At 44.4% G+C, this 14,501-nt stretch overlaps 1 protein-coding gene across 2 annotated transcripts; it reads left to right on the top strand.

Moving 5' to 3' along the window:
* The first annotated feature begins 7,112 nt into the window (after positions 1 to 7,112).
* On the top strand, positions 7,113 to 11,851 carry NEFL (neurofilament light chain). 2 transcript variants are annotated; one of them, XM_063358796.1, is made up of 4 exons: positions 7,113 to 8,237; positions 8,795 to 8,919; positions 9,856 to 10,106; positions 11,263 to 11,851. In XM_063358796.1, the coding sequence occupies exons 1-4, from the start codon at positions 7,185 to 7,187 to the stop codon at positions 11,439 to 11,441; spliced, it is 1,608 nt and encodes a 535-aa protein (XP_063214866.1). In that variant the 5' UTR covers positions 7,113 to 7,184; the 3' UTR covers positions 11,442 to 11,851. The 2 variants fall into 2 exon arrangements, with proteins under 2 accessions (XP_063214866.1, XP_063214865.1); XM_063358795.1 differs by having other exon boundaries at positions 7,115 to 8,237; positions 9,856 to 10,178.
* Positions 11,852 to 14,501: the final 2,650 nt, after the last annotated feature.

Genomic DNA, 14,501 nt, shown 5'->3' on the forward strand with positions numbered 1-14,501 from the left:
CAGTCAACACACTGCAGTACAACAGTCAGACAGTTTTATTGCTCACTTTCCTTCTGTGTTTTATGGTCAGCAGTACATGCCAGCCTATTAAATAATGGGATGCTTGTATCTTGCTAAGAAATGCTTGCACATGTGCGTAGGGGGAAGATTATGCACATACTAAAAGGTAGAGGTGGCTTTGGGTACACCCCACATAAATTTTACTGCTGCATATGCAGCAAGGAGAAAGATCTCTCAAAGGTTTAAAGAATAATTGAGTTATAGGGAAAGTATTCTGCAATCGTTTATCCAGATTCTGCGATCAAAGGAAGAACATATCCTGGTAATCAGGAATTCAGACTATGCTTACGTTCCCTGCAGACCACAGATACAAGATCTCTCTGCCTTTTAATTGTGCATCAGTCCACAAATAAGTACTCTTTTGACCCACATTTTATCTTTATTGTCATCCATACTGGAAGATTTTTGGAAGGAAATAGAGTCTCTGACTGCATTATGAGCCTTTCATATGCTCTCAACAATATTTTAAATGCAGTCTCCTCTCTTCTACCCACTGTATCACCAACAGAACTAACTTCAGCTGGCGCAGCCAATATGTGGTCAGCAGAAATAGTCACACTACTTGCCTCTGGATATTGCTGCCAATATGAATATTCAACTTGAAAAATATGAAGGATATTAAATTTCTTCTATTATTATCATCTACAGTTGCTCAAACACATGTTCTTACAGCCGACACCCCTCAAACAAAATGACATACACATAATTATTTTCACTGAGCATTTAAAACTTTGCAGTAATCATAGAGCTGGTTTCCCAGAGCAACTCTTTGGGGCACACCAACACTTAGGATTCACCTTGTCTTTGTACCTTAACGTTCAGGTAGTTCACCCTACTGATGAGAACATCTCAAGTCTTTAACTGAGTCCATTGCTTCACATGCATGAGTACAGACCACAAGCAGAAAATACCTGCATATAATGGCACAGGGAAATGAAGGTTTGTAGGCATACATATTCAGCTCCCCCTACAGGTAAAGACACATGCAGACACAAGGCATGCAACTCAGCTTTTTCTGCAAAAACAATTGTAATAAGCTGTAATTTTTCAAAGGAGTTTGAAGGAGTTGTACGTCCAAATTCCTTTGGGATTCAATGTGAATTGGGCATTTAGAGACATGTGAAAATTCCATTTGAATCATTAGGCTTGGTATATACTAGATATGTAGGCAGAGCACTCTGCTTTCAGTCAGCTGAAACAACTGCATTCACTTCAATTTAACATTATTTTGAGAAGGAATCAGCTAAGAACAGTAATTCAGAAACACTGAAGACTGAAAACTATTACAATCACATTGTGAAGAATATTTTAATGTGGTGAAAAAGGTTTCCAAGACAAAAATAAAATATATAAGGGGTGACTTAGATAAGCCACTGGAAGGGGAAAAAAAAGATGCTAGATGTTACAAATGTCAGTAAGGTAAAGAGACAGACATTGATTCTACCACTTTCTTCCAACTCCGGCATGTTGCTGCTGGGGGATACCTACATAATATGCCTATCAGTTGCTCTATGATGTACCATAAGGTCCAACTGACTGATTCCAATCTTGCACAATCCAGTGTAAACTGGATGTTACAACCATTAAGACTGATGGGTTAATACTGATGAATGCAGAATAAGAATTGTGTTCTATAACTCAGCAAACCATGTGAGGGGCGGAAAAAGCAATCTCTGTTGCAATTCATCAGAAATTGATTCAGCTGAGAACCGTCTCAATTATTCTTTTGTATTTTATGGCATCATAAAATACCACTTTTCAGGTGACAGCTTTAAGACAGGTAAGATCACTCACAAGGAGACAACTGGAGAAGATGAAGCTTAGACCGTCAGGTAGCCTTAAGCAGCAGGAGATCAGTGAAGCCTACAGCCCAGTGCCAACTTACAACAAGCTCCTGATGTGGCCCTCGGTCTCTTGAGTCTAACCACTTCTCACATTGGCAGGAGACCTATTCAAAGCAATGAGACTTTGCAGATGAGTAAATGATCTCCTTCAAAATGGGCCGAGTGGGCTTTTTCAAACCATGTACATTGCTCTGCAGCTGGCAAGGTAGGGGAGTTTTATCTTCTTTGTCCGAGAACCTTTTTGTTTATGTTTAATGGCTGGAATCAAACAAAAGCAGAACATCTAATTTAATTGATTCTGGGAGTTACAAACTAACCCTTGAAACTGCAAGGAGGAATCTGCCATCAGATTTTGTGACCCAGTTTGGAGTCCTGATCCAAAGAGTAAACAAAGCTAATGAATCTTCTAATTAAGCACTCATTGATAGAGCTCAGATGAAAGAAGTGGCTGGCTGTTTCCTCTAGCTCTTGTAATCAAGCAACAGAACAAACTCAAAGGGAGAAAATTAATGTTACTGTGCACAGCAACACAGAATTGATATAAGCGATAATAAAATAATGAAGGCTGCTCAGGCACTTGCTATATATGGAACAAACAAAGCAAATAGCTGTTCAAAAGACATAAATTTAATACTTATTAGCATTTTTTCTGTGTCTTACAGATACTGTATTTCAGTCCTTGCAGACAAAATTCTGCATGGGCTTTGACAATTCGTGTTAGTGTTGTCTCATATTAAATGTGATGATTGGAATATAGAAAGGATTAAAATCTTCCTAAAACGTAGGATTCATTCCAATTCCTACCAGAAAAATGCAGCAGGATCAAGACAATCTAAGTATAACAGAGTATTTTCATTTGCACATTTCAGTTAAACTCATTCAGAGATTTTGATATAATTTTAGACGTATACATTAAGATCTGGGTTCCTAACTTCAGGACAAGGGAAAGAAAAGAGGACCCGTTACTCCTGCTTGTGACTTTCAAAATATTCCCCCGATAGGTAGAGCATTAGTGACATACAACAGCAATTTTCAAGTGTGTTCAGCATAGGGTCAAAATTTAAAAGCAGCCCAGACAGATGTAGAAATTCTAGCACACATGAGAATAAACTCTAAAGAATTTTCATCAAGGTTTCCCCCCCTCCTAGAAGTTTTAAAGAAAGAAGTAACTATAAGGAGAGAAACCATTGTAGGGCAAGTCCAAAAGCCTTAACCAGACTTTTCTCAGATGCAGTTCCCAGGGCCTTCAATGATACTTCTCTTTATCAGTTTTTGCAAGACAACTCTCTGTGGTAAGATCAATAAAAGGACCTGTAGGGACAGCTCAGCCGTAGGCACGCTTTGCTGCATTCCCATAGCACTAACTACTGGCACAAAGCATTGACTGCTACAACAGACCTGTTCCAGCTCTCCCCTTTCTCCTTCACAACTGCTCTGATCAATCTTATCAATAAAAATCAATGAATCCATAAAAACATGGTGCCACTGAATGCCACTATGTTGATTTTTGAATTTGAAGCAAAGTTATTAACAGTTACAGAACACTGCGAAAGGAAATTGCTTAATCATACTTTACTATGTATAGCATTTCTCGGCTGCCTGTTTTGTGAGTATAGGTACCATGCATAGATCAGCTCTTACCATCTCATTTTATATATTGTATAAAAAAAATGATGTTGCACAGCACATCAGAGCTATGTAACATTTTCAGCTGTGGGAGTATCCGATACCCCACTCTCTCAGACCTGTGCCTCCATGAAGTAGAAACAATAAAAAGTACAAACAATGCTTTTGCTTTTCACTGCTCTGCACAATTTCTGTGCAAATTCAAACCAAACAGGCACAGCCCTTTTTATGCTTCAGAAAAAAGACCAGGCGCAGACAATGCGGACTTCATTCTGCCATCCACCTCAACCGCAAACGTACCTGTTAACATTTTCTGCTGGGGAAACCGTTCTTTGATTAAAAAAAGTTAAAAAAATAAAGTCAAAAGGCAAACCCCACTAGGCTTCAAGGCCCGAGTGTCTTGCAGCATAGGGAAATTTCACTGACTCTGGTTGCATTCAAGTAACTTCTTGGTGCTCAATGAGGCCCTAGCACAAGGCTTAGACCTAAACTCTTCCTTGGGGAAATGCCATTCCTAGACTGAGTACATGTTAATTACACAGTAAGTAGCAGAGGGAAACTTATGAACCGGAATGAATTGTCATGGAGTTGCTTGCTTTGCTTATGCAGTAGTATGTGACTGCCCAGCTGCCATTTTAGCATGTCACTACTATTATTTCTGCGTCATTCATCATGATAATTCATGATTTAGGTCAGCCAACCTAGGGGAGGTTTTCAAGGGGAGAACCTGGACTTGGGATTCTTCTCCCTGAAGTTTACATTAGATGAATCATGAGACTCACACCTAACTAAAACAGCAGGAGAGCAGCTTTAGCTTCAGCAGACGGAAGGGGACATAATGCTAAGCTGCTGGGTGACTAAGCTCATCTCTAGTGACTGCTTTTTTTCAACATGGTCTTAAATAAAGATGAGACAAATGGCACGGACCATTTCAGCGTAGCTGGAAGCCAGTCTTTATCCTGTTCTTCTGTTGACTACCACTTCAATGATTTTCTAATAATAATATATCAAGGGGCAAGATTATACCTTGCATTACGGCAAAAAGCAAGAAAAGGGAGACAAAGGGAATAGGGAAATCGGAGTCGGCACTACCCTGTTCCTAGAAATACAAGTTTCTAAAGTAGGATGCGTCCAGTATTGGTGTTCTTTTCCTTATAGGAACAAAGCTTCATCCTTACCTCTGAGTCACACTGAAACTCAACACTACAGGGCTGTCTGCAGACACGCTTCCTATCCTCCTGGCACGCACTGCTGGCAGAGAGGAAGGGGTTTTCCACTCGTTTTCCCTCTCTAAAAAATTATAAGAAAGAATATTAACAAGCTAGAATTACAAAGCTTATTTTCCTGGGATATGAAGGGGAGTTACTTTAGAAGCTGAGATATATTACTTTATTAATACGTGGCATAATTACTGATACCATTGATGATTAAATCTTATGCTCAAATTGAACGTAGGGAAGATTAACATAAATCCATTGGCATGAAACAAGGTATGCCAGTTTGCATTAGTTAAGTATCCCATAACAATTTGTGTTTAGAAGCTCACTGAATCTCTGACCAAGCCTGCTGTGAATCTTTCCATCTGCTATAACGTCTGTATTGCTTATTTCTTCCCTAGGTGCTCTGCAAACTACACAAACTACCTCTTTTGAACAAAAGTCAACCTAATCTCTGTTAAAGCTAAAATGTATTAGGATAAAGCTATACCTGTGCTGCTCTGCTTTGCATATTCAGTGTCTGAATAATGGATAACTGTTCTAACATGCATGAATGCAACTCCTACCAAAATATAAATCACAAATTTTGATTAAAAATTTTAGTAGAAGGCTCACTTGTGGTGCTTGTAAGTTGAGAGCAGTTCCATTGATCTTTATGGGGACACTTCAGGTTTGCAAAATAAAGTATCTCATCAGCTCTATTGTGATATAGTGATGCATAAGCCTTTACTAGCTCTTAGTACAGTTCATTCCATCTAGCATGAGCTCAGATAAAGAGAGACCTCTGATAGCCCATTGCCCTTCACAGCTGAATATCCCTCATATTCAAGTACCCTGAAGCCTATGGAAATAATACTACACAACTGGTAATGTTCTATTTGAGATCACTAGAAGACAGTAGGAAACATGATTAAATCAACCCTGCTCTACCTTTAGTAGATGACTGGTATTAAGCAAACATATCTTTGTGCCAGAAATACTTAAGTACCATTGCAATTAGCGACAGGCATAGCAACTAATTTGTGTATATTACTAAGTCTTTCCCCTTTCTTTAAGAAGCAACCAGGCATTTTTGTGGTGTGTCTCTCTTAATAAATGTCCCCCAGCCCACGCCTACGTTTACTCCTTCCTCAAGAAAACTTTAAAGAGTTTGTTTTGTACTAAAGATGCCCTTCTGACTCAGGGAGACAAATGACTATTGTCTTTTTGAGCATCCAATGAAGTCTGTGCTCAGTATATTCCTAGATTACTTCTGATAAATCTCTACTGCATAAATACTGCCTTTGTTTTAATCAACCAGTGGCTAATAATCTGGGTCAGAGGTAGCTGCAATTCAGCCATCCAGTTTTAGTCTCTGTATTAGCCAGATTAGGCAAGGATAAATATTCAGTCCCTGTGGTCCAAGTCTCAGACAGACTTGCCTCCAGAGAATTTCAAGGAACAGAGGAAGCAAAGATAGATAACTAAATATTAATGTATTCTGCTAGGACTATGAACCACGCCCCGTATTTGTTTCTTCATTCATGTAATTACCTGGGTATTAGGAACCACTTGCAACAAAGGACACGGTGAGGACAGCAGGAACTTGATGAGCAGACACCTTGAGAAAACTGCGAACTGAAGGAAAAAAAACACTATTCACATGCTATTCACATATACACTCTGGGTGTTTTGAGGTGCGGTGAGGGCTGCACCCCAGCCTCACTAAGGCCCCAACCACAATATGGGGTTTGTAACAACCTCCCCAGGGTTTCTGCCAGGGCAGGTTATAGAGAATGGGAGAAGAATCACAGAACGGTCAGGGTTGGAGGGGACCTTTGGAAATCACCTAGTCCAACCCCCCTGCCAAAGCAGGTTCACCTGGAGCGGGTTGCACAGGAACGGGTCCAGACAGGTTTTCAGTTATCTCCGGAGAAGAAGACTCCACAGCCTCTCTGGGCTGCCTGTTCCAGTGCTCTGACACCCTCAAAGTAAAGATGTTCCTCATGTTGAGATGGAATTTCCTGTGTTAAGAAGGACGCTGTGCAGGTTGGGGCGGGGGCAGCAGCTAGGCCTGAGGCGAAGTGGGCCTAAGGTAGGCCCGAAGGGGCCGCAAATAGGCCCAAGGGGGACCCGAGGGAGGCCTCAAGGCGGCCCCGATGGGCCTGAGGCGAAGTCGGTGTGAGGCGGGTCGGAGTTGGGCCCAGCAGGGCCGTGCCACAGCGGGCTGACACGGAGCACCAGCCCGCCCTGCCGCAGCCCCCCGAGCCCGCGATGCAGCGCGGCGCGGTCCGTACCTCAGCACGGCGCTAGCGCTCCGCCCCGCCCCGCCCCGCCTCGCCTCAGCCCGGCACAGCCCCGCCCGGCGGCTGCGCCCGCCCGCCCTCCCCGCCCATAAATAGGGGCGGTCGGGCAACGCCGGTCCGCAGAGCAGTCGCTGGCCCCCCGCAACGCAGCCATGAGCTCGTACGGCTACGACCCGTTCTTCCCCTCCTACAAGCGGCGGTACGCCGAGAGCCCGCGCATCCACGTCTCGACGATGCGGAGCAGCGGCGGCTACAGCTCGGGGCGCTCGGCATACTCCAGCCTGTCAGCCCCCGTCTCCTCCGTGTCGGTGCGGCGCAGCTATGCCACCTCCAGCGCCTCGGGCTCCCTCCTGCACTCGGTGGACAGCCTGGACCTCAGCCAGGTGGCCGCCATCAGCAACGACCTCAAGTCCATCCGCAGCCAGGAGCGGGCGCAGCTTCAGGACCTCAACGACCGCTTCGCCTGCTTCATCGAGCGGGTGCATGAGCTGGAGCAGCAGAACAAGGTGCTGGAAGCTGAGCTGCTGGTGCTGCGGCAGAAGCACGCTGAGCCCTCCCGCTTCCGCGCCCTCTACGAGCAGGAGATCCGCGAGCTGCGGCTGGCGGCCGAGGAGGCGACGAGCGAGAAGCAGGCGCTGCAGGGCGAGCGGGAGAGCCTGGAGGAGACGCTGCGGGGGCTGCAGGCCCGCTACGAGGAGGAGGTGCTGAGCCGGGAGGACGCGGAGGCCCGGCTGCTGGAGGTGCGGAAGGGCGCGGACGAGGCGGCGCTGGCGCGGGCGGAGCTGGAGAAGCGGGTGGACAGCCTGCTGGACGAGCTGGCCTTCCTCAAGAAGGTGCATGAGGAGGAGCTGGCCGAGCTGCAGGCGCAGATCCAGTACGCGCACCTCTCGGTGGAGATGGACGTGTCGGCCAAGCCCGACCTCTCCGCCGCCCTGCGCGACATCCGCGCCCAGTACGAGAAGCTGGCGGCCCGCAACATGCAGAACGCCGAGGAGTGGTTCCGCAGCCGCTTCACCGTCCTCAGCGAGAGCGCTGCCAAGAACACCGACGCCGTCCGCGCCGCCAAGGACGAGGTCTCCGAGAGCCGCCGGCTGCTGAAGGCCAAGACGCTGGAGATCGAGGCCACCCGCGGGATGAACGAGGCGCTGGAGAAGCAGCTGCAGGAGCTGGAGGAAAAGCAGAGCGCTGACATCTCCGCCCTGCAGGTGCGGGGGGGCCGGGGGGGGCACCTGGAAAGGGGGGGACATTGCTGCTAGCTCGCACGTTCCCCAGCTATGCTGCATAGCTGAACGATAAGGTATCATAAAATCATCATGCGAAGTGCCACAGAGCTATAAGACATGACACAGCGTTTATCGATACACCGGTCAATCCTTAACTATATCATCATATAAAAGACAGACTTAAGCTAAAAATAGAAAAAGCACATAGAAGCCAGAAGCAAAACAAACCTCATGCATGGGTAGCAGAAAATGAGGCTCTTAAGTAGGGATGGAATAATACAGTGTAGACATAGGGTTGGGAAACATTAAGTAGGGATGGAATAATAAGGTGTAGACACGGGGTGGGAAAACCCTGCCAGGGAAGGTGGGATTTGGTAAATGGTGTCTTTTTGGCTGAGGGTGGAATTGGAGCTGTTCGGTTTTTTCTTCTGCTAGAGCAAGATTAAGATATTAGGATTGGAGAAATTCCTTGCAAGGTATTATATCTAGACATGGGAGAATTAAGAATTTTACGCTGCCAATATTGTTCCTTCCAACAGGATACAATCAACAAATTGGAGAATGAGCTGAGAACCACAAAGAGCGAAATGGCTCGGTACTTGAAGGAATATCAAGATCTGCTCAATGTGAAGATGGCCCTGGACATCGAAATTGCAGCATATAGGTATGATGGGGGGAATGTTTCAGTAAGTCAGAACTCGGATCAGGTTCCTATTCTCTCTTCAAGAGAATTCATTTTCTTTGTCATTCCTCCAGCAGAAGTTTTCATAGATAGATGTCAGAGTTTAATCAGGTCTCCTCCATTGTCTTTCTATTGGAAGAAGCAGTGCTTTTGAGGTAAAATATTTGCTTTAAGCAAAATCTTCTGTGTGTAGCAAACCTCTGTGAATATAATGGTATGTATGTGTACGCATACAGAGCTCTCTGCTCAGCAATATGATCTCAGTTCTCTCTTCCCAGGTAAAAATACCTGTTCTGTAGTTAAAGAGATTTTGTGTCAGTGGAACTTCATAATACAGACGGCTGTGTTCTCAAAATTGGAAATCCCTTACATGCTTTTAAGAACAGACCTTGTTTCTAACTCACAGAAGCAATCTCCTGGAAAGTAAATATTTTTACAGCAGAATTGCTGCTAAATAGCTGTTTAATGTTTTGTCCCAGATACTGTCAGAATTTGTAAATGTCGAAAGAGAGTTTCTATGAATGCCACAAGGGGGAATACTGAGTAAGTGGCTACAAACCTCATCTAATAGCTAAATGTAACATCAAATTGTTACATCTGCATTGTTATCTGCAACCCAAAATACACCTCTGGCTTCACCTGCTATAGGAACATAATCCTAGAGGGTTTTTCCCCATTATTTCTCCTAACAAGGGAAAGTATTAATTCACCAGTAATGCACACCTCTGAAACTTCATTCCGAGGAAATAGGGTAGCATTGCCGTGTAGTTATTCATCATGAGTTTTTGCACTCAGAAGTATGCAGTCTGTAGGGCTTGTGCTGCTCAAAGCATCCCAGTATCTTGGTCTGTAGCTGAATCTGCTGAATACTGTTGCAGTATAACAAAGTCATTTCTCTTTGCTTTTTTTTTCCGCTAGGAAGCTGCTGGAAGGTGAAGAGACCCGACTGAGTTTCACTAGTGTTGGAAGCATCACCAGTGGCTACACCCAGACTGCCCCGACTTTTGGCAGGTCTGCCTACAGTGGTCTCCAGTCCAGCTCCTACTTGATGACAACCCGTTCCTTCCCCACGTACTACTCCAGTCACGTCCAGGAAGAACAGATTGAAATAGAGGAAACAGTTGAGGCTGCTAAAGTGGGAGAAGCCAAGGCAGCCCCTGCAGAAGAAGGTGAGGAGGAGGAGGAGAAGGAGGAAGGTGAGGAAGAAGCGGGAGGTGAAGAGGCTGAAGAAGAGGAGGAAGGTACTTCTAGTTACTTTCAAATCCCTCTCTTTCATGCTTCACCCTGCTCATGTGGGGTAAAACCCAGAAATCCTGATGACTAGATCTAATCATTAGACCTTTCCCATGTCTGCTTACATGAGCAAAGGAGCATGGGATTAAGCCCACAGCGTTTAAGCAGGAAAGCCTGAATATTGGGTGGAAGATAAGGTAACCGTTCAATATCAGGCAGATTATAGGACTGATTATACTCCCTTGAAAATCACTGGATGTTTTTCCATTCGGGTTTCCAAAAGCAGAATGATAATACTTTAGCTGGGTGTAATGTCATATCAAGCGGCACTTAGCTATTATAGACATCCTCAAAAACAGGGAACAAGGACATCCTGAGCTAAATACAAATTCCCAGAGAGTAGCCTGTGATAACAGGAACATCAGCTGATGTCTGTGGGTGTCACTGTTGGGTTCAGCAGATAGCAGTATCTATTGCCTGAGGTCGGGGTAGTTTTTTGTTCAGCCAAAATATAGGCCACTTCCTTGCTGTCCCATAAATTATTTACCAAACTCATTTTAAAGAAAATGTAAAAGGAATGTTACCAAGAGTTGCTTTTCCAACTTCAATTGCATAGATCTGAAAGATTTAACCTAAACATATCCAAAATGCATTCACTACCACTGAACTAGGAGCTTGCTAATGTAAAGATTAATTATAATGAAATGATAGTTGAAGAGCCAATGGGAGGGCAATGGCAACATTCCTTTTTGAACTCAAGTCTTTGGATAAGGCTTAAAGCAATGAGTCCACAGTACTATTTTTCAAGGCCATGATTTTGAAAAGAACCTATAAAGTGCTTCACTCCCTCTGAAATCTAGGATAAGTTGGTCACGTAGTTTTGTTCGTTTCCCTCGGCAATCCTAGATAAATGTCCCTGCTTCCATGCAAAATCATTTGCCATTCCATGCAAAATCATTTGCCAGCCCCATCCAGTTTGGCTGGCTGCCGTCCAAATGTCTGGGCTTGAAGGATGCAGGTGTGCTGGGTCCTGTTAAATTTGGATTAGGAAGAGTACATAGGATGTGAAATGTTTCTTTTTGTTTCTCAAAGGTGCTAAGGAAGAGTCTGAAGAAGCCAAAGAGGGAGAGGAAGAGGAAGGAGAAGGGGAAGAAACAGCAGCTGAAGAAGGAGAGGAGTCTCAGGAAACTGCTGAGGAAACTGGTGAGGAGGAGAAGGAAGAGAAAGAAGCAGCAGGAAAGGAAGAGAGTGAAGTGAAGAAGAAGGCTTGATCTTTAGGCAGTATAGCTTTCTCATCAGGTCAACAGAATAAATGATGATTGACTCAGCTAAAATTGCAGTCTCACATATTTAATTCAGTGACCACTGAGGTTTAAAGTTCATGATCTATGATGTTTCTCTCTGTGCAGAGTATCAGTATGCTTGCAGAGCACCCACTGGCTTGCTCCCTGAATGCCGCATGGTCTACACGTATGAATTCAGGGGTTATGTCTTTCTTGGGTGATTCAGAACCTTAAAATTTAAAAAGGGGGAAAAAAAAAAAATAAGTCATGGGAATGAAAGTTGTCTTTAACTTGCATTTAAAATAATTATGGAAACCTTGGGTGGGTACAATAATGGAGGCTTCAATAAGTATGTGCAATAAAGCTAGTCAATAAAGTTACAGAAATGCTTACACAGATTCCTTGTGTGTGTCGTGTCACTAATGCACTTAAAAGGTTGATAAAGGGCTGTGTCGCACTTGTCTCAAGCCTGTGTCACAGGGTACGGGATACTGGTTTCTATCTCTAGCTGATACGCCTGGGGGAATAATAGGTAGAGACAATTTCTTGATGGAGCTGTAAAATTTCACTTACAATGGTAAAATACACTGGTGTGAGAGTGTGCTGTTAGCTTTGTGGTGGGTCTCACTGGGCCGTTGTACACGCACAAGCTCCCTTTTGGAAAAAAAAAATTCTAGCAAACCAATACAGAAGCAAAATGTAAACATGGGTGTCAAACGTTGGTATGAAATTGTTCAGTGCCTGACAACTCAGGGATGAAAGGGAAGAGTGACTACAGATGTAGCTGAGGCTTGGAGTGTTTTGGTTTTGTGTTGGTTTTTTTTTTTTTAAAAAAAAAAAAAAAAAGGAAAAAGCTGTGGTGAGATGTTAAGAGAAGGACAATGTGGGGGGATGGGGTGTTTCCTTGCTGCTGCTTGAAGGTGAGCTGCCTTCCGCAGGTGCTATCCTAAGTCTCATCCTCCACTGAGTGGTCAGCAGGGCCTTTTAAAATTTTGAGTATGAGCCAGGCAAAAATCCACTGTGTGATCAGGCACAAAAAGCAGCGAAGCCTGACCATTCCGAAAGCAATGGCAATGTCCTGTAGTCTGGGCCTATTTATTTTTAATTAGCTGAAGTTGATGCATATAGTTAAACCTTGTGCCAAGGGCAAGTACTAGGCTAATGCTGCAAATTAAACCATTTTAAATAAATTAAACCTATGGAAGCCCACATTAAAACAGGCGTGCCACGGCTGCACTGAAACCTTTCACAGTGACATTTAGCTAGATGGATTTTTTTTTTTGCATAGGATTTTGGGGTAACTTTTAATTTTGTACACTGACTTCATGGGTATGAGTTGATTTGCATTGGCTCTACTCAATGGCTACGTTCAGAGAGAAAGGAAGTGTCTTTTTATATGAATTTTAGGGGTGTTCCAAAAGCATCTCCCTTTCCAGCATTGAAACAGTTATGAAGAAGAAAATGATGGATGAGGTAAGAACTTAACGTTCCTTCCATTTTACCAGGAAAAATGACAGAAGAAAGAAAAAGAAGATTTGGTAAAACCAGTTAGGGAACAGAGCTTGTGTGCATAGCTAATAATTCCAGTAACTCCCGCACAGGGAGTTCCCGTATCTAAATACTTAATTCCCCCCCGCTTCTTTCTTGGTGTTTTGATGCTTTTGAGAACCAGAAGGCAAACAAGTAAAATAATTTTCTTCAACAACATCTCTTTTAAGTCTTTCTTTTTGTGTTTCCCTTCTGCTTTTCATGGAGATTTTTTCTATGTGTCTTTATGCAGAGTTATTCTTACAAAGCAGATTTTGTTTTCCGGCTCCAGGAGAGCGGTGGCGAGCGGTGGGGGACACTTGCAGCACCGTGGGCAAGAGACTCGACCTCGCTGTTTGCTCAGGGCTTTTAAAAGCCTTGAAAAGCCAAATTGGTTGGAAACCTGCTCCTTTGGGTATGTGATACCCTCGTTCCAACGCCGCAGAATATCGAGCCTGAGAGATGCTACTTGGAAATTCACTGAAGTGCCCCGCCAGAAAACGCTTAGCGTGGCGCTTCGGCTGGGAAAGAGGTTCTGCTCCTACGGAGCAAGGAACACGCTGAGCACCAGATCAGAACTCGTCACGGCCATTAAAGCCAAAGCACTGTTAAATTGATTGGCATATATTAAAGCCACTGCCCCATCCTGCCTTTCTCCAAGCACTCTGGGCTCCTTTTAACTTTTCGATACCTGATTTTGCTTCCTCTGTCATGTCTCTCTTTGCAGATAAACTCATCCTTCATTCAGTTCCTTGTATCCCTTTCACTTTGGGAAGCAATACAGCTCTCCACATCTTTGCAGCCAGGCTGCAGGGGATGCTCTCAAACCAGCACATTTAGAGATACGCCAGCAAAGACGTTTCCCCTTGCAGCGTATCTCAGTCCGATCCCCACTCCTTATGTTATTTTTAATGTATTGCAGCTAGAGGAGAGATTTCACGACTCCGCAGGAAACGTGTGAGTCACAGCCGTGGCGATGAGCTGCGGAGAGTGACAAGCTGCAGTGACTGTCCAGCCTGGTTTGTTACCCCCAGTCCTGCCCTGCCGCTAAGGTAAACTGCTGGGAGGAGGATGAAGAGTGCGTTTGCGTGCCGAGACACTCAGGGTTGTGGGGATCCTGCTGGCAACACTCGCTTTACCACTGAAAATCCAGGAGCTGGCTTTGACGCAATGCAGTAAAAGCAGGCAGAGGGAGACAGGATAGAAACTTTAACCCAAGTTGCGGCTGTGAGTAAAGCCGAGAGTCTGTCCCTGAATTTTCTCTTGCTGTTTGGGCAGACGGGGTCTGGATGGGGCCGAGATCTCAGCACAGGGAAGACAAATCCACGGAGGTCCTCAAAGCCTTTCCTGAGACACACGTACACACGCGCTCCCCTTCCACTCAGCAAGAGGAAAACTTGTACAGGTATAACATCCGGATTCTAGGAATTTACCTTCTAGTAGGTGAATAATTGACAATTCATCATTTGCTGCCTTCCTAGATTAGTTAAGAGTAGTTTAATCCTGAACAGAGAGGGAAGA

Source organism: Chroicocephalus ridibundus, chromosome 23 (assembly GCF_963924245.1).
Source record: "Chroicocephalus ridibundus chromosome 23, bChrRid1.1, whole genome shotgun sequence".
NCBI lineage: Eukaryota > Metazoa > Chordata > Aves > Charadriiformes > Laridae > Chroicocephalus > Chroicocephalus ridibundus.

Bases quoted from the DNA above. Each gene is read 5' to 3' on its own strand.
- NEFL (XM_063358795.1), top strand. From the start codon at position 7,185: ATGAGCTCGTACGGCTACGACCCGTTCTTCCCCTCCTACAAGCGGCGG. The intron at 8,238-8,794 runs GTGCGGGGGGGC...TCCTTCCAACAG, and splicing joins CTGACATCTCCGCCCTGCAG to GATACAATCAACAAATTGGA. The intron at 10,179-11,262 runs GTACTTCTAGTT...TGTTTCTCAAAG, and splicing joins GGCTGAAGAAGAGGAGGAAG to GTGCTAAGGAAGAGTCTGAA.